The 27642-nt window shown below is 39.7% G+C and overlaps 1 protein-coding gene across 1 annotated transcript in view; it reads right to left on the bottom strand.

The window, feature by feature from the left end:
* Positions 1-27642, bottom strand: part of PIEZO2 (piezo type mechanosensitive ion channel component 2) — a 680804-nt gene that overhangs the window by 370975 nt on the left and 282187 nt on the right. The window contains exon 4 of the mRNA XM_012558213.2: positions 1603-1645. Coding sequence (XP_012413667.1) covers positions 1603-1645 — 43 coding nt within the window. The remainder of the gene's footprint in view (positions 1-1602; positions 1646-27642) is intronic.

Below are 27642 nucleotides of genomic sequence, written 5' to 3' on the forward strand. Positions count from 1 at the left end.
ATTGAAGCTGGCTGACGGATATGGCATTGATTTTGCTATTTTGTCAAGTTTTCGTAATCGAAAGGCAAATCAAGAGAAAGATATTTTGGGAAAAGATTTCACACTGAAAATGAACCTGCACACGATTTTCCATTCTTTATTTTAAGTTGGCCTGTGGGAGTTGACCATTACAAGCCAACCCTTTCAAGCTTTAAACTAACTATGGTAGATTCTGTGTTGCTGTGATGCTGGGAGCTATGTCACAGGTATTTCAAATACCAGCGTAGCCAGCCATGGTGGACAGGCTTTAGCAAAGCTTCCAGACTAAGACAGACTGGGAAGAAAGGCCTGGTAATCTACTTCCAAAAATTTACCAATGAAAACATTATGGCTCACAAGAGAACATGTCATCAAATGGGATCAAACAGCTGGAGGAAGACATCATGTCTGGTGAAGCAGAGGGCCAGAGAGTGAGAGGGAGACCCTCGGTGGGATGGACTGGCATAAGAACTAAAACAATGGACTCGAACTTACAGAGATCATGGGGATACTACAGGACCAGACAACAATTCCTTTTGTTGTACATAAGGTTTCCACGAGTTGGAGTTGACTTGATGGCAGCTATCCGTCTGTGTGTCTATCTGTGAGAACTTACTATGAGACCTAAAAGTGATTGTGCTGATGTTAGTGGAAGTGTATGGAGAGAAATAAATAAATCTTTGAATCAGTTAAAAAATGGTAAAGGAAATGCTATCACACTGGGCCTGGTGATAGAACTATTCTCTGTTGTTACCAGGAAAAAATGCATTTTTAAAGTATTTTAATATTTCTTTCATATGCTCTAAGTACTCTGTCAGCTTGATCAATACACGTAAAACACACTTTCAATATTACGAAAAATCTACTTTTAAAGTTAAAAAAAAAGTTTAAAATTACTTTTCTATCTTTCAGTAACTGTTTCTATATTGAAAGTTCAATACAAGGCCCTAAAAGCTGCCGGGAGAGATTTGTTGAAGGCTTGTCGTCAGACTGCAGGGGCAGCTTGTTTAGTGACTTTGTTGACATGCCTCCACATTTTCTGACGTTCTGAGCCAATCATTTTTCTTTTTTTTCTGTTTGAGGAGACGCCTGTGTCGAAGTATTTTTAGTTAAGAGTGACATGATGTCAGTTTTTTTTATTTATGGCTAATAAGATCTAAGGATTTTAATAATTGTGGAGATATCAATATACATATAAATTTCCCTGGATTAAAACCATAGAACTGAATATGGTATATGAAGAGAATGAAGCTAGGGGAGCATTAACGCTAGTTATAAATAGCTCTGGCCATTTCCTGTAATTCTCTTAAGTATACAACTTACCTTTTAAACTGCTTTATAGTTGAGAAAGGCATTTTCATATAGATTGTCCCACTTAATCTTCATTTCCACTCTGTGTGTAGGCCAACTACTGAAAGCTCTATTTTACAAAGAAATTGAAGCTCAGAGGGACAAAATGCTCAAGGTCACACAGCTACTGAAGTAGTGGTGGCAAGACTATTGATGTATAAAACACCATTGATTACTTTGAATAAAATCGTCCATTAGTAGCTAAAAGTGGAGGCATGCTGAATAGTGCTTTACCTTTCAAAGCCAATCTGCCTGAATGTCTTTTCCCATGTGGAGCCTATAAAAGAAGGAAGAAATACAATTAACACACATCAAGAATTCAGATAATTTCACGTCTTTGCACACCCATGCCAAATATTTGGTTTTACATTTAAGTTGCATTACTTGGTTTTCCCTTAAATGCATCGTCCCCACCTGCAACCCCCAATGGCCTTTTGAGAGGGCGGTCCACACAGGATGTGGGCAGTTATTCCCTGCAGTGCAGCGAAGCACTCTACCACCATGCACACTGGGCTCTGAAAAGGGCAGGCTGCTAAATTCTGAGTGTGTCCTGCTGATAATAAGGTGAGTCAAACTCTCCTGTCACAATAATGAGATAGCACATTGTAAGTTACACCCTCTAAAACTCAACTTTCAATTCTGTGCAACATATTTGAAGGTAGAAGACTCTCAGAAGTTCCAACTCATTACATACGATGTCTTCATTTCACAAATGCTGAAGCACAGGATTATTTTCCATTTTTTTTTTTAACGGAAACATTTTTAATCAGAAGTCTCCCAAATGCAAAAATGCTGTATTTCAAGTGACATGATTTGAAGAGTAGTATATATTGAAATCCACAAATGAAGAACAGCTTGGTATAAAGAATATTTTCTACAATTTTTTCATTATCAACATGTAATGATTCTCCCTTACATTACTGATGTAATAATTTTCAAGTACTTGATATAAAGAAAAGTCATAATTTTTATCCAACAGCATTTTAATAAAAACTCTACATTTACAAAAGTTAAGGGTTTGTGCTGTGGAGTCCCTGGGTGGTGCAAATGGTTAAGCGCTCGACTACTAGCCAAAAGGCTGGCAGTTCAAACCCACTCAGAGGCACCGCGGAAGACAGGGCTGGTGACCTGCTTCCGGAAGGTCACATAGCCTTGAAGAGTCTACAGAGTGCAGCTCTACTCTGCACACACGGGGTCGCCATGCGTTGGCATCGACTTGATGGCAACTAACAATAACGACAACAATAAGAGCTTGCACTAGCCCATAGTTTGGCATTTTCCTGATGTTCGGTCAGTGGCAAAAAATATTTTTATTTTAAAAAAAAAATTACTTCAGCAACTGTCACAAAATATCCCCAGCCCCAAATTCATAAGTTGTGTTATTCATTCCTTGTTTGATGTCACAGTGGATAAGTAATATAAATTTTCATTCTGCAAGCAGGAAGTGGTGGATTCAGGTTGGGTCTCCAGAAGCAGCTAAAAAGCTACCCAGCTTCTTTTCCTAAAATCACAATACTGGGATGGTACTTGTGTTTCTTTCTTGAGAACTCTGCCTCGAATGCATTCAGTGTCTCCTAGACATTAGCCAGACTTCCTGCAGAAGCAGGAAACTGTACAGGGGTAGGAGGCCCAGGGAAGTCTCCCTGACCATCTCTGGGGACTAGTTTTTTTGGGTATGAATAATACAGACACATACACACACAAATTTAAAGCAGATTCAAGCTCATCTTGTTGGATGAAGTTGCTCTTATCCAGTGGAATTCCAATATGATTTGCTGAGTTGGAGAAAAAGATCTGGGATTTTAGCTACCAGCCCAGGAATTTCTCCTGGCTCTGGGCCCACGAAAGGTGGTCCCATATGAATGTCATCTGTCCTGTGATCATACAAAAGGGTTAAGAATCCCTAAGTCAGGAATTCTTTGAATCTCTGAAATCCTAGCAATTAGGCCACTGGCAAAGAAGACATAGAGCCTCAGTCGGACTGAAGCCCTTGGCATTCAAGGACAGTTGGCAGTTAGTGGCCTGCATTAAGGAATGGGAGAAGTGAGAGCTCCCTGCTAAAGGGGAAGCCAGATGGCCTGAGCACAGACCAAGTGGGAAGGGTCCAGAATTTTCAACTCTGGCGAGGGTGAAGAAGGGGCTGGTGGTAGGGGAGTTAAGATGCTACTCTTCTTGAGTTCTCTTGCTTCCAATGAGAAACAAAGCATCTTAAATTTCCATTTCCATTGTGTTTCCCAGATCTTCTCAGTATATTCCTAAATAGATTTTTTCAATTTTTAAGAAAAAACTTTTCAAATAATTTATTATCAGACAAAAATAAATAATTTTGTTATGTCAGGCTTCTCAATGGCGAAGCTCCAATTAAGACACAGACACCATCTTCTTTTTTCTGAGAAATGTAAACTCTTATTCAAACAGGCAGAACAAGTTAAAAGCTCTCGGTGCAAGACTTCCAGCACTCCTCAGACTAAGCATTACCAAGCAACTCAACCGAACTCAATAGAGATGGTAGGACACGACTTCCTTACATTCAATAGAAATCAACTTCCTTAATAATTTCAGCATCTTGCATATTGTAGACATTCATCATTGTTCATTGTTGATGCTAAACCCACCATCTTAACGTGCTAGGTATGGAACTGAATATGTTAATATATGGTTTCATCCTCAAACACCACATGCCCTAGGGGTTTGGGGTTTTATGCCTTTTGTGAGCACTTAGTCACGATGAAACAAGAAACAAACAATAAATGGAACAGACATATCCAGATCCTTTGGCACCAATAATATTTTTAGCAGCTCATTATTCAGTTGCTGGGGAATTCTTTAAAAGCCATTAACCATGTTTTACATGGTAAGGTAATATTATTCTCCTTTGCCAAAGCAGTCCGACAGAGTGAAAAGCAGAGAAAACAAAAGTCGTTGGCAGATATCCTTGACGCAACGCTTTTAAAATGAGATTTATAATATAGAGAAGTCTGAGACATGTCACACTCTTCAGGAGAACAGTGAACAACAGCAACACAACAAAAAGGGAAATGCATAGCAGAGAGAAATGGATACAACTAATGAGAGGGATTTTTTTCCTTTCCAGTCTTAGATGAAGTAGACATAACGAAGCACGATTCTTCAGTTTTAACAGCTGAACTTTACGGCACTGATATCCAAAGCACAGAACTGAAGCTTAGAAAGAGGATCAGAGGCCAGAGGCCGGGCACACAGTCAACAATGAACACTACGCGTGTCCAAGGTGGTACACACCTTTAAAATCCTTCAGTGCCAACGCCCAGTGACTCCAGAGGGAACTTCTGTGCCTAGGTGTGTGACGCGTTCTCTTTGAAAAAATAAATCCCTCCTTTACAAAATAAACACAGCTCTCTCTCCCCGTTCTCATTCTCTCCCTCCCTCATTCCTGTGCCCCATTGTCTACCTACCATTCTCTGCCAGTTCCACTTCCCCTTCTTCTTTTGACAACAGTGACTTCCTTTCTTTGGTAACTACTTTTCCCAGGACATCAGCTGCTTCTGTGGGGCTCCCATCATACTACCCCACCCCTTTCTGGCCACAGTGGATCAGCTATGGGCACCTGATCAATTACATCAGGCCAGAATGGAAAGCTTCCCTGGGCTGCTTGTCATTTGGTTCTTTTGCTGGTTAGGGTGGCCTAACTGGTCAGAAGCTCTAGTTCCTCGCTTGTCAGAGAACTGGGATAGTAAGAGCCCAGCTCTGATAATGGCTATGTTCCCTGCCACATGGAGAAGGCCTGCCTGTAGAGGAAAGAACTCATCAAATGTGCAGAGATAAGCAAGGAGAAGAGAGGGATTCCAGATGGCATCCCCGATTGTTCTAGCTGACCCTGAGGCCTTCACCTTTCCTCCACTTCCTAGTTAGAGGAAAAAATAACCTCTGCTGCTTACTCTAGGTTTGCGTTGTGCCTCTGACTCTTGTATCTCAAAGGACACTCAATGTGAACAAAGAGAGTAAGATGTTAACAATGCCTTAAGCAGCAAAATTTTAGATGGGAATGATTTTTAATCATATTTTAAATCAAGAGAGTGGACATTTCCCCCAATATTAAAAACAGCAAGGAAAGCAGCTTATACTTTCTAATCCCTTAGCAGGTACTAATGTCACATATACTAGATAATTAATTCTCCTCAAAACTGTATGAAATCAGTTCTATTACTATATCTTCTTTTCAGATAAGAAAACTGAGGATTAGAGAGATTATGGGCTCCAGAGCCCAAGCTCTCAACTTATTTACTCCTAAGTTTCTCATGCACTGTGGGCCTTGTATTCACTTCTCTTCTTCCTTCTTCATTTTCCTTCCCTTATTCTCCTTCTTACCATTTGTCTTCCTCCCTGATCTGGGTATAATGTGGAATTCCAAACAGTTTTGCTATTCCACAAAGTCTTGTGTGTCTCATTATTAGTTTGAGAAGCGTGAGGGTGCCTGCAGGAGTCATTTTCATCAAATCCCTTTCACATCACCTTTCACCTATGAGTTTTCCTATGTTAGCTTTGTTAACCATCAGTATGTATGCACAGCACTAGTTCAGTCTGTAAAATCTACACAGATAAAAGGCTGTAAATCAATGAGTAATCTGTAGATGGTGGAATAAGAGACAGTGATTTTTTATTTCTTCTAACTTTTCTGTAGTAGTGGTTACAACCACAGGGTTTTATGATTTGAATCCAGAAATCTGAGTTTTAATCACAGCTCTGCTTCTAGTCATCTGTATTTCCTTAGACAAGTTAACTGTGGGCTTCTCTCTTTACTTAGTGTAACATTGTGGGGTTTTCAATAGATTCCTTTCGGTTTGAAATTTTACTTTTTCATAAATGCTATCATTGGAAAAGTAAAAATCTTTATCTTTATGTTGTAAATTTGTTACTCTATATATATCATATTTCCTCATTGATTACTCTTTTCAACTATTCTTTCCATCAATTTCTTGCTCAATTTCTAATGCAAAAAATAAAACAAGTAACTTAATTTTTCCTATGGGTTTCAAAATGTAGCTGATCTAATGAGGCCCAGATTTTCAACTAACTGCACAGTTTCTCACCAAACTGAATGGTTTCTCACCAAATATGTCTCAGCAGTTGAGAGCCACTTGAACTTTTTCAAATAATCAGCGAAAAAGGACTAATAATTCATGGAAGTGGTGGATTTTTGCCAGCATATTCCTATCAAAATGGAAGTATTCTCATTTACTGTTGGGGCTATCAGGCAGCTGACATGTGACCTGGCATAGAAATTGGTGATGAAACACTCAAATGTCAGGAAATTACACCACACAGCTTTTCTGCCAAAAGCTTCATTTACATTATTTTTAACTCTTGAAAGGGAAATATTTTAAAATTTGATTGAAGAAGCCACAATTTTACCACATATTGAACATTGCACAGGATGTGAAATTCTTAGAGAAAAATAGATTCTTCTTCTCAGTCAACCAGAGGTGAAGTTTAATTTTGCAAATATTAAGATGCTCTTGCGTTGAATTTTAGCTGAAATACAGTTAACCCCAGAGATGGCTGCTCTAATGGATGACATGTTCCCCAGCGATGCATTCTCCCCAGCCAGAATTCACAAGCAATAATGCATAGCGAAGCTGTCTTCAGAGACTGGTGGGCCTCCGATGGAGACTGTTTGGGAGCAGTGTCAAGCTCATTCAGAGCCTCCAAAGTAAATTCAAGCAATAATTTCCACTATAAGTTGATTATAACGGTTTCTCATATGTTTCGTGGATCAGAGGGTAAAAGAAAAAAAAAATCATGATTTTTAAACAGCCTGAAAAAAAAAGGTTTTGGGAAAAGTGAGCTTAATATTAAGGGACAAAGTCCTGATCTCGTTTTGAGGACATCAGAGGATTGCATTAGTGCATTCTTTCATGCCCGCCACCCCTTCAATGGATGTTATTAGCCCAAATTACATCTTTTTTTTACATTATAAAAGTTGACTTGAGAATATTGAAACACTAAGGCAAGGGGAAGAAATGGGCACGTGTATGAATACTGGGGTTTGACACCTGTTTGGGAAGAACTTTTCGGGAATTATTTTAATGCAGGATATTTTTTTTCCAAAGTAGATCAGAATTATTTACTCTCTAGGGTTGGGAAGGGTAGGCTCCTCCAGTTTTTCTCCTCTGGTTGCCCTCTACCACATCCTTTTCCACCTCTACTTGGTTCAAGACATTTTCTGAAATAAAAATTCTACTGTTATTCAAAAATGAAAAATAAAAAAACAAGCAAAACTTTTAACAAAACTTTTCAGTGAATTTGCCTTCTATTTTATGAGGAACCCAGTGTAAGTCATTAATGTTGTCTAATATTAGTCACTGATATTTGTTAACAGTTTTGTTAGAACATAGCTTAAAAAAAAAGTAAAAACAAAAAAACACATACAGAAATTACAATTACAAGGCAAACCATCATATGTCTATATTTTCTATTAGCTGGTGAATCTGTTACTGAAATTTTGAAGAAAAAGATCAATTTAAGATTTTTTTTTCTATTTTAATCCATAAGAAATACTCAGTAACAGATAGTATATTTGTTGCATATTAACGGATGTGTGGCTTTCTTGATTTTACACCACACAGTATCTCCTTGTCCTATTTAAACAACTTCCTCTTGGTTCCACATGAGCACAATTTAGTGCTCTGGAATTCCCATTGTTCACAATATTATACATAATTTGTTATGATCCACAGAGTCAAATGCCTTTGCAAAGTAATTTCACCATTTTGCTGAGTAACTTCAGTATTTCAGGTTAAATAGTGAGATCTGTAAATTTTTCCAAGTCATAATTCCTGGATGAGGCTTGCCATTAATGGGTTAAAAGTAACCGTGAAATACAAAGAAAGAACATTCTTTTCCATTCCTTAATCAATTTCATATAAATGATATACATTATCTTAAACAGCATTCTTAAAACTAAACCATTTCTCGAGTTTTGTAATGTCTACCTTCCCCTGGTCTGGAAATTATTATCTAGATGACACCCCTTTCCATATACAACAACTGTCCTTAAGTTACATACTTTTGTTTTCATCCCATTTATCATTGTCCGTTCTTTTCATGTTGTTGTTGATAGATACCTTCGAGTTGGTTCCAACTCATAGTGATGCTATGTACAACAGAATAAAACACTGTCTGATCCTGTGCCATCCTCACAATCACCACTGTGTTTGAGCCCACTGTTGCAGCCATTGTGTCAGTCCATCCTGTTGAGGGTCTTCCTCTGTTTTGCTAACCCTCTACTTGACCAAGCATGTTGTCCTTTTCTTGGACTGCCTCCTGATAACATGTCCAAAGCATGTAAGACAAAGTCTCATCATCCTTGCTTCCAAGGAGCACTCTGGCTGTACTTCTTCCAAGACAGACTTATTGATTCTTCTGGAAGTCCATGGTATATTCAATATCCTTCACCAACACCAAAATTCAACGGCATCAGTTCTTCTTAAGTCTTCCTTATTCATTGTCCAGCCTTCACATGCATATGAGGCAGTTAAAAATACCATGACTCAGGGAGGTGAGGCCAATATGGTGGAGTAGTCAGATGCTTCCTGTGGTCCCTCTTACATCAAAGACCCGAAAAAACAAGTGAATCGATTATATATGACAATAGAGGAGCCCTAAATATCAAAAACAAAGTTGAGGAGTCAGACTAAGCAGCAGGGAGAGGAAGGGACAATTCAGAAGAACCGAGGATTTGCCAGACCTACGTTGGCTGACACCCTGCAGCCTTGACCAGCTGGTGTGCATGGGCTGAGGCAAGCAGTAGCACTTGGGATGCATTTCCCACATCAGGAGAAACCGAGCGACGGAGAGTCTACTCAAGCCTCCGGAACCAGGGAGAAGCAACGCTCAATTGGAGAAAGATAAGTACAAGCGTATACCCTACCAGCAGATCAAAAAAACCTTCTCCTCTTTGAGAAGTACTTCTCTCTCATTTGCCTGCCCCTATCCTGCTCTGCTCTGGGTCCCAGTCCAGCTTCAGCTATTGCTGCACCCACTGGGCTACAAGTAGGACCCGCTGCCTGCCCTGAGCCATTCTCCCAGCTTTGAAGAGGGAACAAATGAACAAACAGGGGACAAGAATCAGCCATCTCCAATAAGCCAGGAACTCAGGGCAGGCACAGCCCCTTTGCCTAGGCACAGGCATAAGGGGTCCATGGACTTCAAATGCCTTTCTCCCCTGCATAGACTTGTGTGGGCCCATTTCAACAGCATAGGCCCTCATTAGCACAGTACAACAGAGTATATAACTGAAGCCTATTTTAAACTGCAACAGCTATAAGGGGGAATGGCACATACGCGACATTTGACACTGCCCTGCCCATTAAGCAGGGTCCTCACCCACATCAGGGGCCTGAGGACTGGTGGCTCCACCCACTCCACCAAGCCATCTGCAACAGCGGTCCAATAATAAGTGGCACCTCCCAGTTCGTACAGTCAACAGCACTGGGTGCCCAAAGTCTGGCTGCAAAACCAACCCACCTACATGCTCTAGGCAACAGGAACACATTTACCACCCAGATACTCAGGGGCAGACCTCAGCACCCTGACTTGCTCAGCACATGACCCCTACTGCAGCCAGATACCTGTGCCTACTCCAATCACCCCTGCCCGTCTAGGACTATAGGTGAGAGCCTGCACCACACACTCGGTGACCGACAACGTGGACACCTCAGCTTTATCAATGCAAGAAAAGTAAACAGACTCCTGGGTTCACATACCTAGTAACAGAACTAACCACCTGCTGACAGGACGTTAGAGCTTCAAAGACGTCAATAATCAAAGCACCTCACATGCAGCCTATTTGGGCATATCCAAACAAAACATAACAAGAAGTTAGGACACAGTAAGCAAACATAAAATAAATAAATACAGCAACTTTTTGATGGCTCAGAGACAATAGTCAGTAACAAATCACATAAAGAGACAGACCATGATGGCTTCAGCAAGTTACCAAAACAAAGAACCAAGAAACCTCCTGGAGTAAGAGAACTTCTTGGAATGACCAGAGGTAGAATTCAAAAGATTAATGTCGAGAGCTCTTCAAGAGATCAGAAAGGAGATAATGCAAAACTCAGAACAAGCCAAGAAACACAAAGAAAAACAGGAACTTAAGAAGGTTATATAAGAGCATAATGACAAATTTAATAGGATGTAAGAATCCATGGAGAGAGAGCAAACAGAAATCCAAAAGATTAACAATAAAATTTCAGAATGAGACAACTCAGTAGAAAGTCATAAGGAGCAGTCATAGGAGCAGAAGTCAGGCAATGGAAGTCAGAATTAGTGAGACTGAAGATAAAGCACTTGACAACAACTTATTTGAGGAAAAATCAGATAAAAGAATTTAAAAAAATGAAGAAACCCTAAGAATTATGTAGGACTCTTAACAAGAGGAATAACCTACAAGTGACTGGAGTACCAGAATGCGGGGGTGGGGAGGAAGGGGAGATAATAGAAAATATGGTAATAACTGTTGAAGATTTGTTGGCAGAAAATTTCCCTGATATTGTGAAAGATGAGAAGATACCTATCAAAAAGCTAATCAAACCCCCACAAGATAGATTCCAAAAGAAAATCACCAAAATGTATTATAATCAAACTTGCTAAAACCAAAGATAAAAAGAGAATTTTAAGGGCAGCTAGGGCTAAATGAAAAGTCACCTAAAAAGGAGAGTCAGTAAGACTAAACTCGGACTACTCAGCAGAAACCATGCAGGCAAGAAGGCAAGGGATGACATATATAAAGCCTTGAAAGAACAAAACTGCCAGCCAAGAATTATATATACAGCAAAACTGTCTCTCAAATATGATGGCAAAATCTGGGCATTTTCAGATAAATAGAAGTTTACGCAATGTGTAAAAACCAAACTAAAATTATAAGAAATACTAAAGGGAGTCCTGCAGTTAGAAAATTAATAATATTAGATAACAATCCAAGACTAGAACACAGGACAGAACAAGCAGATATCAGCTCAGATAAGGAAGTCACACACACACACACACACACACAAATCAAAGCTCAAACACTGAAAATAGGGCAACAGAGATGTCAATATGTAGAAGACAACAATGTTAAAACAAAAAAGAGGGACTAAATAATATAGTCGTAGAAGTTGCATATGGAGAGGAAGTCAAGGCAATAATAAAGAAATAACAGACTGGTTTAAACTTAGAAAATAGATGTAAATATTAAGGTAACCACAAAGGAAACTAACAATCCTACACATCAACATGAAAAACATAAAGACTCAGCAAACACAAAATCAACAACATGAAAAAGGTGAAAAGAAAATACATAAAGAAAAATTACTCAGCACAGAAAATTAAGTGGAAGAAAGAATCTGTCAACAACACACCAAAAAATACATTAAAATAACAGCACTAAACTCATACCTATCAATAATTACGCTGAATGTAAATGGACTAAATGCACCAATAAAGAGACGGAGAGTGGTAGAATGGATAAAAAACCAGGAATTGTCTATATGCTGTCTATAAGAGACACATCTTAGACTCAAAGACACAAACAAACTAAAACTCAAAGGATGGAAAAAAATATATCAAGTAATCAACAATCAACAAAAGAGCAGGAGTAGCAATATTAATCTCTGACAAAATAGACTTTAAAGCAAAATCCACCACAAAGGATAAGGAAGGACACTATATAATAATTAAACAATCAGTACACCAGGAGGACATAACCACATTAAATATTAACACACCCACTGACAAGGCTCCAAAATACATAATACAAATTCTAATAGTATTGAAAAGAGACACAGACAGCTCCAAAATACTAGCAGGAGACTTCAATATACCACTTTTGGTGAAGGACAGAACACTCAGGAGGATCAATAAAGACATGGGAGATCTAAATGTCACTATAAACCAACTTGATCTCATAGACATATACAGAACATTCCACCCAACAGCAAGCAAGTATACTTTCTTTTTTAACACACATGGAACATTTTTGAAAATAGACCAAATATTAGGCCACAAAGCAAACCTTAACAGAATCCAAAACATTGAAATATTACAAAGTATCTTTTCTGACCATAAGCCATAAAAGTAAAAATCAATAACACAAAAAGCAAGGAAAAAAAATCAAATACACAGAAATTGAACAACACTTTGCTCAAAATCTACCGGGTTACAGAAGAAATTAAGTACAGAATAAAGAAATTCATAGAATCAAACGAGAATGTAAACACAACCTACAAGAACCTCTGGGACACAGCAATAACAGTGCTCAGAGGTCAATTTATAGCAATAAATGGAGACATCCAAAATCAAGAAAGGGCCAAAATCAAAACATTAACCCTACAATTCAAACACATAGAAAAAGAGCAGCAAGAAAAGTCATCGGGCACCAGAAGAAAGCAAATAAGAAAAATTAGAGTAAAATTAAATGAAATAGAAAATATAAAAACAATTTAAAGAGTTAACAAGACCAAAAACTGGTTCTTTGAAAAGTTCAACAAAATCAATAAATCACTGGCCAAACTGACAAAAGAAAAACAGGAGAGGAAGCAAACAACCTGAATAAGAAATGAGATGGGCGATGTCACAACAGACCCAAGTGAAATGAAAAGACTCATAACAGTATACTATGAAAAATTGAACTTTAACAAATTTGAAAACCTAGAGGACATGGACAAATTTCTAGAAACACACTACCTACCTAAACTAACACAAACCGAGGTAGAACAACTAAATAAACCTACAAGAAAAGAGGAGATTGAAGAGGTAATTTAAAAACTTCCAACAAAAATATGCCCTAGTCCTGATGGCTTCACTGGAGAATTCTACCAAACTTTCAGAGAAGAGTAAAAACCACTACTGCTAAAGGTATTTCAGAGCATAGAAAAGGATAGAATACTCCCGAACTCATTCTATGAAGCTAGCATAAGCCTGATACCAAAACCAGGTAAAGACACCACAAAAAAAACAAAATTACAGACCAATATCCCTAATGATCATTGACACAAAAATCCTCAGCAAAATTCTAGCCAAAAGAATTCAACAACATAGCTAAAAAATAATTCACCATGACCAAGAGGGTTTTATACCAGGTACACAGGGACAGTTCAAAATTAGAAAAATAATTGATGTAATCTACCACCTTAAAAAAAAAAAAGATAAGAATCACACGATCTTATCAATTGATGCAGAAAAGGCATCTGACAAAGTCCAACACTCATTCATGATAAAAACTCTCAGCAAAATAGGAATAGAAGGGAAATTCCTCAGCATAATAATGGGCATTTATACAAAGCCAACAGCCAACATCATCCTAAATAGAGAGAGTCTGAAAGTATTCCCCTTGAGAACGGAAACCAGGCAAGGATGCCCTTTATCACCACTCCATCAACACTGTGCTAGAAGTCCTAGCCAGAGCAATTAGGCTAGAAAAACAAATAAACGGCATCCAAATGGGTAAGGAAGAAGTAAAAGTATCCCTATTTGCAGATAATATGATCTTATACACAGAAAACCACAAAGATTCCACAAGAAAACTACTGGAACAGAAGATTTCAGCAAAGTATCAGGATACAAGATAAGCATATAAAAATCAGTTGGATTCTTCTACACCAACAAAGAGAACTTCGAAGAGGAAATCACCAAATACAATGCCATGTACAATAGCCCCCAAGAAGATAAAACACTTAGGAATAAATCTAACCGGAGACATACAAGACCTGTACAAAGAAAACTACAAGACACTACTGCAAGAAACCAAAAGAAACCTACAATAAGTGGAAAAACGTACCTTGCTCATGGATAGGAAGACTCAACAATGTGAAAATGTCTATTCTACCCAAAGCGATCTACATATACAATGCAATCTGGATCCAAATTCCATTTTTTTCCTTTCTTCTTTTTGAATTATTGTGCATTAAGTTAAAGTTTACAATTCAAGTTAGTCTCTCATACAAAAATTTATACATAAACTGTTATGTGACCCTAGCTGCTCTCTCTATACTGTGACAGCACACTCCTCCTTTCCGCCCCAGACTTCACGTGTTCGTTCAACCAGCTCCTGACCCTCTCTGCCTTCTCATCTCGCCTCTGGACAGGAGCTGCCCATTTAGTCTGATGTATCTACCTGAACTAAGAAGCACACTCTTCACAAGCATTATTTTATGTCCCATAGTCCAGTCTAAACTTTTTCTAAAGAGTTGGCCTAGGGAATGGTTTTAGTTTTGGGCTAAAGGATAGTCTTGGGGCCATGTCTTCCAGGGTCCCTCCAGTCTCAATCAAACCATTAAGTCTGGTCTATTTATGTGAATTTGAGTTCTGCACCCTACTTTTCTCCTGCTCTGTCAGGGACTCTCTGTTGCATTCCCCGTCAGGGCAGTCACTGGTGGTAGCCAAGTACCATCTAGTTCTTCTGGTCTCAGGCTGATGAAGTCTCTGGTTATGTGGCCCTTTCTCTCTCGGCTAACGCTTTCCATGTGTCTATGGTGTTCTTCATTCTCCTTTGCTGCAGGTGGGTTAGGACAAATTGATGCATATTAGATGGCCGCTTGCTAGCTTTTAAGACCCCAGACGCCACTCACCAAAGTGGGATGCAGAACATTTTCTTAATGAACTTTGTTACGCCAACTGACCTAGATGTCCCCTGAAACCATGGTCCCCAGACCCCACCCATGCTACTCTGTCCCTCAAGGTTTGGTTGTATTCAGGAAACTTCTTAGCTTTGGTTTAATCCACTTGTGCTGACTTCCCCTGTAGTGTGTGTTGTCCTTCCCTTCACCTAAGATAATTCTTGTCTACTATCTAGTTAGTGAATACCCCTCTCCTTCCCTCCCCACCCTCATAACCATCAAAGAATGTTTTCTTCTGTGTTTAAATCTCTTCTTGAGTTCTTACTATTGTGGTCTTATACAATATTTTTCCTTTTGCGACTGACTAAATTCACTCAGCATAATGTCTTCCAGATTCCTCCATGTTATCAGATGTTTCACGGATTCATCATTTTCTTTACCGTTGCGTAGTATTCCATTGCGTGAATATACCATAATTTGTTTATCCATTCTTCTGTTGATGGGCACCTAGGTTGTTTCCATCTTTTTGCTGTTGTGAACAGTGCTGCAGTGAACATGAGTGTGCATATATCTATTCATGTGACAGCTCTTATTTCTCTAGGATATATTCCATGGAGTGGGATTGCTGGATCATATGGTACCTCTATTTCTTGCTTTTTAAGAAAGCGTCAAATTGATTTCCAGAGTGGCTGGACCATTTTACATTCCCACCAACAGTGTATAAGTGTTTCAGTCTCTCCACAACCTCTCCAACATATATTACTTTGTGTGTTTTGGATTAATGCTAGCCTTGTTGGTGTGAGGTGGTATCTCATTGTAGTTTTGATATGTATTTCTCTAATGGCTAATGATTGTGAGCATTTTCTCATGTATCTGTTAGCTACCTCAATATTATCTATGGTGAGGTGCGTGTTCATATCCTTTACCCATTTTTTAATTGGGTTATTTGTCTTTTTGTTGTTGAGGTTTTGCAGTATCTTAGAGATTTAACGCTGATCGAATTTGTCATAGCCAGAAGTTTTCTTGGTACAGTGAATGAGTCTGGGTATTCCTTCCATCTTCTTTTGATGCTTCCTGCATCGTTCAATGTTCTGCCCATAAACCATTGCTGTCGAGTGAATTCCAACTCATAGTGACCCTATTGGACAGAGTACAACTGTTCCATAGTGTTTCCAAGGAGCTGCTGGTGGATTCGAACTGCCAACTTTTTGGTTAGCTGCTGAACTCTTAACCACTGGACCACCAGGGCTCCATGAGTGCAACTCGAGGCTTGAATTTTTTCTTCAGTTCTTTCAGCTTGAGAAATGCCGTGTGTTCTCTTTTGGTTTTCCAACTCCAGGTCTTTGCACATTTCATTATAATACTTTACGTCATCTTCTCAAGCCGCCCGTTGAAATCTTCTGTTCAACTCTTTTACTTTATCATTTCTTCCATTTGCTTTAGCTACTCTATGTCCATCAGCAAGTTTCAGATTCTCTTTTGATATCCATGTTGGTATCTTCTTTCTTTCCTGTCTTTTTAATGACCTTGACTGACAGCCAGATGAGTTGTAGGATGACATAAAGGACATCATATATGAAGAAAGCAAAAGCAAAAGGTTCTTTTCATAATGTCTTAATTTCCCCTTATCTCATCTAAGGGTGAACACCTCATAAAAGATAAGGGCCAAAATTCATCAATCTTAATAACAACATGGCAGAATATATACAAAATATGTTTACCACTCTGTATTTCAAAATGAAGAGCTTTATTTTTTCCTTATTTGTAAAATAATACATATCATTCAAAACATGAAAATACATTTAAAAAAATTTTTACATAAACACCCATACACACTACGATGCTCACATCCATACCCACACATAAAATGGGGGTCATACTATTCTGAAACCTGATATAATTACTTAATACATAATGTAACTTTTTCCATGTCCATAATTATAACTATGTAATCATTTTAATACTATACAGTATTCCATAATTTAACCTAGTTCTTATTAATTTATATATTTTTTCCTACATTTTTGTTGTTATATACAACAATGTGATGAACATCTTTTATATATATCTTTGGGTATTTGTTCAATTATTGCTTTAGGAAAAATTGTCTGAAATAGTATTACAGCATCACAATGTATGCATATGTAAAATTTTGATTAATACTATCAAAAGTTTATCCCAAAAGTTTACTCAAATTACGTTTGCTTGATTGGACTGAGTTTTAGGAATCATTTTTATATTTTACAAAGCACTTTATTTTAACTTATGTTTTCATAATTAATAATGAAATTAAATATATTCTGTTAGGTTTGTGAATTGCTTATTCATGTCCACTGCCCATTTTTCTATTAGGCATCATCCTATTGATTGGTATGAACACTTTATATATATTATGGTAATTACTGTATTTTTACGCACATAACGCACGCCTTCTGTGTCTGTTTGCTGGCCACACCCTCGCCCCAACAAGGCACCCTCACAAGCGCTATCATGTCAATCCTCTTCCATGTATGGCTGTAAGAAAAATTAGCACAGCACACTTAGGAAAATACCTCGTGGGGGGAGGTCACAGCCGGCAAACAAAATCAGAACTTGTGCATTATTTGTATAAAAATACATTAATCCAAAATAAGGGAGCCCTGATGGTTCAATGATTAAGTCCTCAGCTGCTAACTAATTGAAAGGCCAGCAGTTTGAACCCACCAGCTTCTCCACAGGAGAAAAGATCTGGTCATCTGCTCCTGTAAACATTACAGCCTAGGAAACCCTATGGGGCAGATCTACTGTCATATAGGGTTGCTATGAGACGGAATCCACTCAACAGCACACAACAACAATCCCAAATATGGCATATGTGCAGCAAATAGTTTTGCCCTTTAGATTCGAAATTTCAATACCTAATTATTGTATTTGCTGACTAGAGCTAATGAATGTTTATTAATCAATTTATATCATGTTAGCTGTTCAGTTTTTCAACTCACGTTTGCTGCCCTAATAGGTGGGAAAAAAACATCACATTTGTTTCGTTGATCCTTATGAATTCTTTAAAATGTCCAAATATCTCCACTACACTAGCTCTTTAATGAGCATAATATACGTTCTATGCAATATTCTGAGTTGACTAGTCTGGCTGAAAACATCCTACTACCATTATTTACTGTTTGTAACCACCACCCATCTGTCAGTTCGTCGTACTGTGGTGGCTTGTGTGTTGGTATGATGCTGGAAGCTATGCCACCGGCATATCAAATACCACCAGGGTCACCCATAGTGGAGAGGTCTCAATGGAGCTTCCAGACTAAGATGGACTAGGAAGAATGTCCTGGTAAACTACTTCCAGATATTAGCCAAAAAAAATGCCATGGATCACAACAGAATATTGTCCAATACAGTGCTGGAAAATGAGCCCACTAGGTTGGAAGGCAACAATGAACTCAAGCATGCTAGTGATCATGAAAATACTGCAGACTGGGCAACATTTCATTCCGGTCACTTGGGGTCACCATGAGTTGAAGCCTACTTGACGGCAACTAACCACTACCACAACAACTCTTTGTAAAGACTAGGGCAAGTCTGTTCACAAATAGGTGTACTCCAACTTTCTCATTTATGAATGGGGGATGCTGCTAACATCTTAAAATATTTTCTTTTGAAAAATTACTTCCAAATTACCCTAAAATGAGATGCAAATCCTAAATAATTCTCTCATTAGATAATGGATTTCTAAAGCTAATTGTTTGTAATAAACTTCTGGTTTAATACTGGATCTGGTTGGCAGTCTGTATGTTTCCTCTACCAATCTGCCACTAAAATAGCTAAGGAAACACTATAAAGAGGAAAACCCACACACTGACAGTAAATCTATTTTCAATCATCTCAGAGGAACTCTCACTAGTAGGTCAATTTGACTGAATTGTGAAACTCAAATTGTAGTGTCCTATGCATACGCTGGAGCCCAGGTGGCAAAGTGGTTAAGAGCTATAGCTGCTAACCATAGGTCTACTCTGTCCTATAGGGTCGCTATGAGTCCGAATCGACTTGAAGGCAATGGGTTTGGCTTTGTTTTTTTGGTATGCATGTGCCTCCTATGGAAACCAAGCCTTAAAGACGATAAAAGTATGTTTCATTCTTTTCCCACTGTATTCCTCCTAGCTCTGAAACACAAAGTCCATATGAAACAGAAACTGGATGTGAAGGCTGACTGTATATGACTTGGCTAGGTTATGGTGCCCACTTGTTTGGTAAAACACTAACAATTAGCCTCAAGTAAAGCAGATTATTCTCCATAATGTGAACAGGCCTAAATCAGTTGAAGACCTTAACAGCAAAAGGGAGTTTCCCTAAGATGTGTTCTGCCTCTAGAGTATAAATAAACATTTTGCTACATCCCTCTTTATCTTCACTCTTTTTTGGGGGAAGGAGGCAGGGTACAACTTTACTGAATTGAAATTGTAGTACAACAAACTGCACGTACTTGAAGTGTACAATCGGATTTTTTTTGACAAATGTATGTGCCCATGAAACCATATGGCGATTAAGATCACGAACATATCTGTCACTCCCAAAAGGTTCCCGGTGTCCTTCTGCAACACATCCCTCCCTCCACGCCCATTCCCAGGTGTGTTAATTTCCTAGGGTCCAGTACCACAGAGTGGGTGCTTAAAACAACAGAACTTTATTGTCTCACAGTTCTGGAGGCTAGACTTCTGAAATCAAGGTATTGGCAGTATTGATTCCTTCTAAGGGCTTTGAGGAAAAACATGTTCCAGGCCTCTCTGCTAGCTTCTGGTGAAGGCTGGTGATCCTGGTCGTTCCTCCAACTTCGTGTAGCCGTCTTCCCCGTGTGTCTGTTTCTGTGTCTCTTCTTATAAAGACCCCAGTCATACTGGGTTAGGGTCTTCACTCGTCTTATCTCCTGACCTGTGGATTTTGGGATGTGAGCCTGCAGAAGTCTCTGGCCCATCGCCTAATCTACAGATTTTGGACTTGCCAGCTCCCCACAATCACGTGAGCCAATTTCTTGAAGTAAATTTCTCTGTCTTTCTCCCTTTCCTTTTCTCTCTCTTTCTCTGTGATATATATGGCATTGGTCTGTTTCTGCAGAGAACCCTGCCCAAAACACTGGGAAACTGTGCCATCTCTGCACAGACATCTATTCTGAGAAACCTAGACTTTAATTTCCCACACCACCACCACCACCGCTGCCACCATCACCATTTCCACCACCACCACCTCCACTGCTGCCATCGCCATCTCCACCTCCACTGCCGCCGCCACCACCATTACCACCACCATCACTGCCACCACCATCACTGACACCATCACCACCACCGCCACCACCGCCACCACCATCACATCACCGCCATCACCGCCACCTCCATCACCACCACCACCGCCACCATCACCACCACCACCATCACCATCACCGCCATCACTGCCACCATCACCGTCACCGCATCACCATCACCGCCATCACCGCCACCTCCATCACCGCCGCCACCACCACCACCACCATCACCACCACCACCATCACCATCACCATCACCGCTGCCACCACCATCACCATCACCAGCATCCTACCTTCCCTGGCCTCCCTGCCTTCAATGTTTTTCTTTTCCACACTCAAACTGTCAGAAACCACTGGGCAATAAAAGTGTGTGTGTGTGTGTGTGAGTGTGTGTGTGTGTGTGTGTGTGTGTGTGTGTGTGTGTGTAGAGCGTGATGGACAGGAAGAAAAGGAGTTGACTCTCCATAACCTGATATACTTTGGGAGACATGATACCCTCAGCAAAAAGCTACAGGTATAAATAGGAAGCAGAAACAATGAATGCCAATGGTACCACACTTGTAAGTAGCAGATGGGCAGGGAGTTGGGGTAGTTCATGCAGGACTCTCTTGACTCTAAGGGTGTGGGACACCAGCAATGGGCACATGAAAAGGCATCCTGGTTGACAGTGGACTTGGATAAATGCAGTTATTACACAATTCATATACAGATTGCTTTTTTCAATTTTTTTTATCATTATATGGAACACAGAAATTATGCCAAATAAAGCCATCTGTTTTATACAGTTTAGAAGATACTTAAGGATATTGCATATTTTTCATTATAAAGAATAAATCTTTATTGTGCAAGTCTGGAATGCTGGCTACATCTGAATTGGCCCGTGATATGCTCTCAAAGTTACTTTGAAAATAAACCTCTAATACCCATTTGTTTGTTTTCTGTCTCTTTCTCATAAAAGCTGACTACAGAAGAGATTTCCAGTAACTACAGTTTCAGCTGTTTGGATGCCAGATGGACAGGGTTTTCTGCACAGCTTCATAAGCATTACACATTCTGCCTAGAAAAATACTTAAACTCAACACTTCAAATTTTTTTAATGAAATGCTTCTATAATTTATCAGTTCTGTAGTTTACTCGAAATCCTAAGATGCTTCCATTACATTCCATACTGTTCATTTTTACATGAAGTTCATAGTATAGCCTGAGACAGAAATTTAATGAGATAAAGTCTATGGGCAAATGATTTACCAAGTAGCAAAGCACTACAAAATGCTACTTGTTAAAACTGGCAGTCTGCAGTCCATCTCTGGTGGTGTTCAGCTTTGGGGAATGCAGGAGAGACAGAGTTCCAAGACTCCGTGTGCAGCAGTGACTAGTCCCACCCACAGGGGAGAGGCCTGAGATTTGGCGGGAGGCCTAGGGGAGCATCTCCCTGCAGACCTGGCAGTGCTGATCACTGGCCTCACAACATCTTCAAATACAATTCACCTGTACTTGTTTTCTAGCCCTCAAACACACCGTTTTAAATTTCAGTAAGCATCAGTGATTGCATATCCTTTCAGTAAATTTCAGCACTGATGCTAATTTTCCTCTATTTCAGGGTGTCCGGTTTTCTCAAAATCAAAGAGGAAGTGCCTGCTATTTCTGAGCAGGCCAAAGGGCAAGGACTCAGGGAAACACATCTAGCTTTGAATCCCCACTACTTGCCAGGGGTCAAATATCATGTTGGGACATCATTTTATGCCACTTATGTCTACTAGTTTGCTGGGGGCATCTCTAACATGAAGACAACAATAAATAAATACAAGACGTACATATGCAAACGATCTCGTGCGGTGTCTGGCACAAAGCAGGAAACAGACAAATCGGAGCTGCTCCTAATGTAAGGTTCCCTCACATTAGCGTTTTAAACGAACAGTGCTGCAATGTATGTAATACTCTGTACACAATGACCACGGCTCAATTTCCCCTCTCCATCCCTTGTTTCAAGGCACTCGTGCCCGCGTGCGCGCACGCGCGCGCGCGCGCGCGCACACACACACACAAAGAGATGCATTAAAATGTACAAAAATAAGCTTTAGCATCTCTTTCTTAAATTTGGCTCATGTTTCAGTTAATACACGTTGTATTAAATCATTTTCCTTTTAGTGTGCGTTTGCCAAATCTCTGGTAAAATTGTTTTAGGGAAAAGGCATAAAATGTAAATTAAGCTCAAACTATAAATAACTTTTCATTTCATTAAACTTAAGTCCTTCATCAAGAGCTTACCAAGCTTAAAAAAGCAGGTTTGTGTTTATGATGCTATCTCTTAAAAATACATGCAAGAACGTGATTTGAATGTTGGGGAATTCTGTCATTTCTGCAGAAGCCAAAGAACTACCGTCCCACCAGGTTCCAGGGACGTGCACCAAGGACACAAAACGGTCAAATACAAAGTTGACCCACAAGGTGTCTTAAAAAACACTCATATTTCCCCACATCCTCAGCAACATTTGTTATTTTCTGTTTTTGTTGTTGTTTTTTAATCTTAGCTATCCTAGTGGGAGTGAAGTGGTATCTCATTGTGGTTTATTTTGCATCTCTCTGACGGCTAATGACGTTGAACATCTTTTGATGTGTTTGCTGAACATCTGAATGTCCTCTTTGGTGCAATGTTTATTCAATTCTTTTACCCATTTTTTGTTTGGGTCATTTGTCTTTTTGTTGTTAAGTTGTCAAAGTTTTATATAGACATTGGTTATTAGATTCTTACTGGATATATGGTTTCTAAAGATCTTCCAGTTGGCAGCTTGTCTTTACACTTTTTTTGTGAAGTCTGAAAAAATTTTTAATTTTTATGAGGTAACATTTTCTCATTTTGCCTTTTGCTGTTTGTGCTTTTCTTATTATATTAGATAATCCATTGCTAAAAGCTAGCCCGACAGCCCTGCCCCTGCATTTTCTTCTAAGGATTTTATGGTTTTAATTTTCACATTTATAGGGTCGGGATCAACTTGACGGCAACAGGTTTAGTTTTCATATTTAGGCTCTTAATTCATTTTGAATTTGTTTTTGTGTATGGTGTGAGGTATGGATGCTATTTCATTTTTCTGCATGGGAAATCTTATTATCCCAACACCATTTATTGAAGACACTCTTCTTTCTCCATTGAATGGACATAGCACTCTTGTCAAAAATCAGTTGACCATAGATGTGTGGGTTTATTCTGGATTTTGAATTCTATTCCATTGGTCTATGTGTCCATTATTTACCAACACCAGGCTGTTTTAATTACTGTAGCTGTACAATATGTTTTAAAATCAGGAAGTGTGAGTCCTCCTATTTTGTTCTTCTTCTTCAACATGGTTTTAGCTATTCGGGGCCTCTTGCCATTTCATGTAAAATTGAGGATTGGCTCTTCTACTTGTGTAAAGAAGGCTGTTGGAACTTTGATCAGCATTGCATTGAATCTATAGATCACATTGGGTAGTATTGTTATCTTAACAATATTGTCTTCTAATCCATGAACACAGGATATCTTTCCATTTATTTAAGTCTTCTATAATCTATCTGTTTCATAATTTTCATTGTATAAGTCTTCCACATCCCTGGTTAAATTTATTCCTAGGTATTTTATTCTCTTAGAGACTATTGTAAATGGAATAGGTTCCCTATTTCCCTTTCAGATTTCTCACTGCTGGTGTATAGAAACCCAGCTGATTTTTGTTTGTTGACCTTATACCCTATGGAAAACAGTGTGACAGTTTCTCTAAAAGCTAAAAATAGAACTACCATATGACCCAGTAGTTCTACTGCTAGGAATATACCCAAGGCTCTTGAAAGCAGCAATGTGAACAGACACATGTACACCATGTTTACTGCAGCACTATTCACAAGAGCTGAAAGGTGGAAGCAACCTAAATGCCCATCAACCATGAATGGATAAACAAAATGTGGTACGTATATAAAATGGAATACTACTCAGCCAGAAAGAAAAAAAGAAGTCTTGATACATGCTACAACATGGATGGAGCTTGAAGACGTTATGCTGAGTGAAATAAGTCAATCACAAAGGGACAAATATTGTATTACCTCAGTTATATAAAAAGATAAGAACAGGCAAATATACAGAAACCAAAGTTAATTAGTGGTCACCAGGAGCCCTGGTGGTGCAGTAGTTAAAGTGCTTGACTGCTAACTGAAAGGTTGGAAGTTTGAACCCACCAGTCACTCCATGGGAGAAAGATGTGGCAGTCTGCTTCCATAAAGATCTACGGCCTTGAAAACTCTATGCAGGCAGTTCTACTCTGTCCTATAGGGTCACTATAAGTAGGAATCAACTCAGTGACAATGGGTTTGGTTTTTTGATTTTACTAGGGGCAGGAATGAGGGGAGAAGGAGGGGTTATTGCTTATGGAGCACTGAGTTTCAGTTTACGGTGATGAAAAAATTGCATTGATTAAGGGTAGGCTTGCACAGCTGCCTAATTTAATAGCTGTCAATAAATTGTACACCTGTAAAAAGTTGAATTAGCAAAAGTTGTGTGAGAGATATATTTACAACAACAAAGAGCACCTGCTGAGGTTACTTAGGTACAGCCAAACACCTTACGAGTTTTGATTTCTTGGTCTAATATCATGTTTAGTGCTTCTGTTCTATCTCCTAGTTTGCTGCATAGTACCTGGGGTCTTAAAAGCTTGCAAGTGGCTATCCAAAGTACAACAGTTCGTCTCTATTTGCCTGGAGCAACAGAAGAAGGAGAGTCAGGAATAAGAGGAAGAAGTGGAATGTGTGGTTAATGCCTCCCTGAGCAACTGCCTCCTTTGCCATGAGACCATGAACTGGATGGTGCCTGGCCACCATTACTGAACATTTTGATCAAAGATTTATAGAAGAATCCTGATTAAAAGGGAGAAAATACAGAACAGAACTTCAAACTCCCATGGAATCTAGTCTTTCTGGAGTCATGAAGGCTAGATGTATTCCTGAAACTATTGTCCTGAGACAACCTTTAAGCCTTAAACCAAAAATATCCCCTGAAGTCTTCTTAAAATCAAACAGTAGTTGAGCTTAACTAGTAAAAAATATCTGCCTTGAGGATTGTGCTCTATCTACATAGGAACTATCTACATGGGATCAACCTGACAATAGCAACTTGAAAGATTAGATAGATAGGGACCTTAGGTGGCAGTGAGTTTATGTCAGTGGGGAAGAAACAACTCAGAAAGGATGGTGAGAATGGTTGTACAGCTTGAAGAATGTAATTAATGTCACTGAATTGTACATGTAGAAATTGTTCTGCTATGTATACTCTCCAAACCAACAAAAAAAATCAATCATTAAAAAATTATATTTTCTTCAACAAAATGCTCCTCTGTTCTTTTGAGAGAAGGAAGAAGAAAATAGAATTATTTCAATTTTCCCAGTTTTCAGTATTTGTAGAATACTGGAAAGCATCTCAATGGAGAATTCTTGGTTTCAAAAGGATGAGGATGTTCATGGTTATGCTCCTTTGGGCATCGTGTAAGGCAGTACAGCTCCTTTGTGTGGTCTGTGGCTTTCTTTATCCTAATTATTGTTTGCACATGTCTGTCTATCTGCCCTGCACATACAGACAGGCTGGGCCTCAAACTTCCAGGCAGCCATTAGACTGCTGGGAATGAGATACGTACCCCCACTGGCATCAACCATTCCACGGGTGCTGTGTTCATCTGTGATCCAGCTGGACACACGAGACACACAGTGTTGGCAAAGTGAAAGCATTTATTATTATTGATAGAATACAAACAATTAACAGATTCCGAAAGGAGAACCACTTACTCTTCCCCAAATTACCTGTGCCCATTCTTATGTCACTGGCAGGTTCACCTTTGTTTGGGTCAGATGCTGTCCCCACGTCACCTCCATCTCCGACTACCACCATGCTGTGCAGGGGCCAGCGTGGTTCCCAAGGCTTCTGCTCTGCTGCTGGGACTTGCTGGACATTGCTGCTGGCTGGAAGATCACTGCAAAGGATCTCCAGAGCATCTGCCACTGGGCTCTTCTAAGCCTCTGCACTGGCTTCTGTCATGATACTCGGGCTTGCAGGGATCACCTGCCACCACACTACACAGGCCCCTGCTGCCCAGGGGGAAAGGCATGAAACCCCTGCACGGGGCACACTCAGGCCTCTCTTGCCCTGCACGAGCATGTATTACAACTCTTTTAGCTCAGCTTGCAAGCCACCTGCTGCCCAGAGGCATCCGACTCCGCCCTACTGTAGGAAGACCCCTGCACAGGATGCTCCAAGGCAGCCCCTGCACGGGGCACACTCAGGCCTCTGCCCCGGATGGGCAAGTGTTACAGCTGTTTTGCTTCCACCAACAAGCCTCCTGCCCAAAGGTACTCAGCTCTCACTCTGTGGACTGGGCAGGCCCACAGCCACTGTCTTGCCATCTTCAGCGCTCGCTCTTTCCTGGGTCTAGGAGGTTCTTAGCACAGTGACCCTGGTCATTGATCCAAAGGATGCGCTCCACTTCAGACTCTTTTTTTTAACTGTACTTTAGATGAATGTTTACAGAACAAACTAGCTTCTTATTAAATAGTCAGTACATATATTTTTTTTAATGACATTGGTTAACAACCCATGACATGTCAACACTCCCTTCTCAAACTTGGGTTCCCTATTACCAGCTTTCCTGTCCCCTGCTGCCTGGGCTGATGTACCCCTTTAGTCTCATTTTGTTTTATGGGCCTGCCTAAGCTTTAGCTGAAGGGTGACCCTTGGGAGTGACTTCATTACTGAGCTAAAAGAGTGTCCAGGGGCAATACTCTTGTGGTTTCTCCAGTCTCTGCCAGGTCAGTAAGTCTGGTCTTTTTGTGTGTGTGTGAGTTAAGAGTTTTGTTCTACATTTTTCTCTAGCTCTGTCCAGGATCCTCTATTGTGATCTCTGTCAGAGCAGTCAGTGGTGGTAGCTGGGTACCATCTCGTTGTAATGGACTCAGTCTGGTGGATACTGTGGTAGTTGTGGTCCATTAGTCCTCTGGACTAATCTTTTCCTTATATCTTTAGTTTTCTTCATTCTCCCTTGCTCCCGAAGGGGTGAGACCAGTGGAGTACCTTAGATTGCCGCTTACAGGCTTTTAAGACCCCAGACGCCACTCACCAAAGTAGAATGTAGAACATTTTCTTTATAAACTATGTTATGCCAATTGAGCTAGATATTCTCCGAGACCATGGTCCCCATAGCCCTCAGCTCAGCAATTCAGTCCCTCAGGGAGTCTGGATGTGTCTGTGGAGCTTCTACGACCTTGTCTTGTACAAGTTCTGCTGGTTTCCCCAGAACTGTGTACTGTCTTACCCTTCACCAAACTTCAGACTTTTCTTCTTGATGGTAATGAAGTCCCCCTCAGCTTCTATGGGATTGCCTCTTTTAAGCCTAGCAGGATGGC

This window comes from Trichechus manatus, unplaced genomic scaffold (genome assembly GCF_000243295.1).
Source record: "Trichechus manatus latirostris isolate Lorelei unplaced genomic scaffold, TriManLat1.0 scaffold00146, whole genome shotgun sequence".
Taxonomy (NCBI): domain Eukaryota; kingdom Metazoa; phylum Chordata; class Mammalia; order Sirenia; family Trichechidae; genus Trichechus; species Trichechus manatus.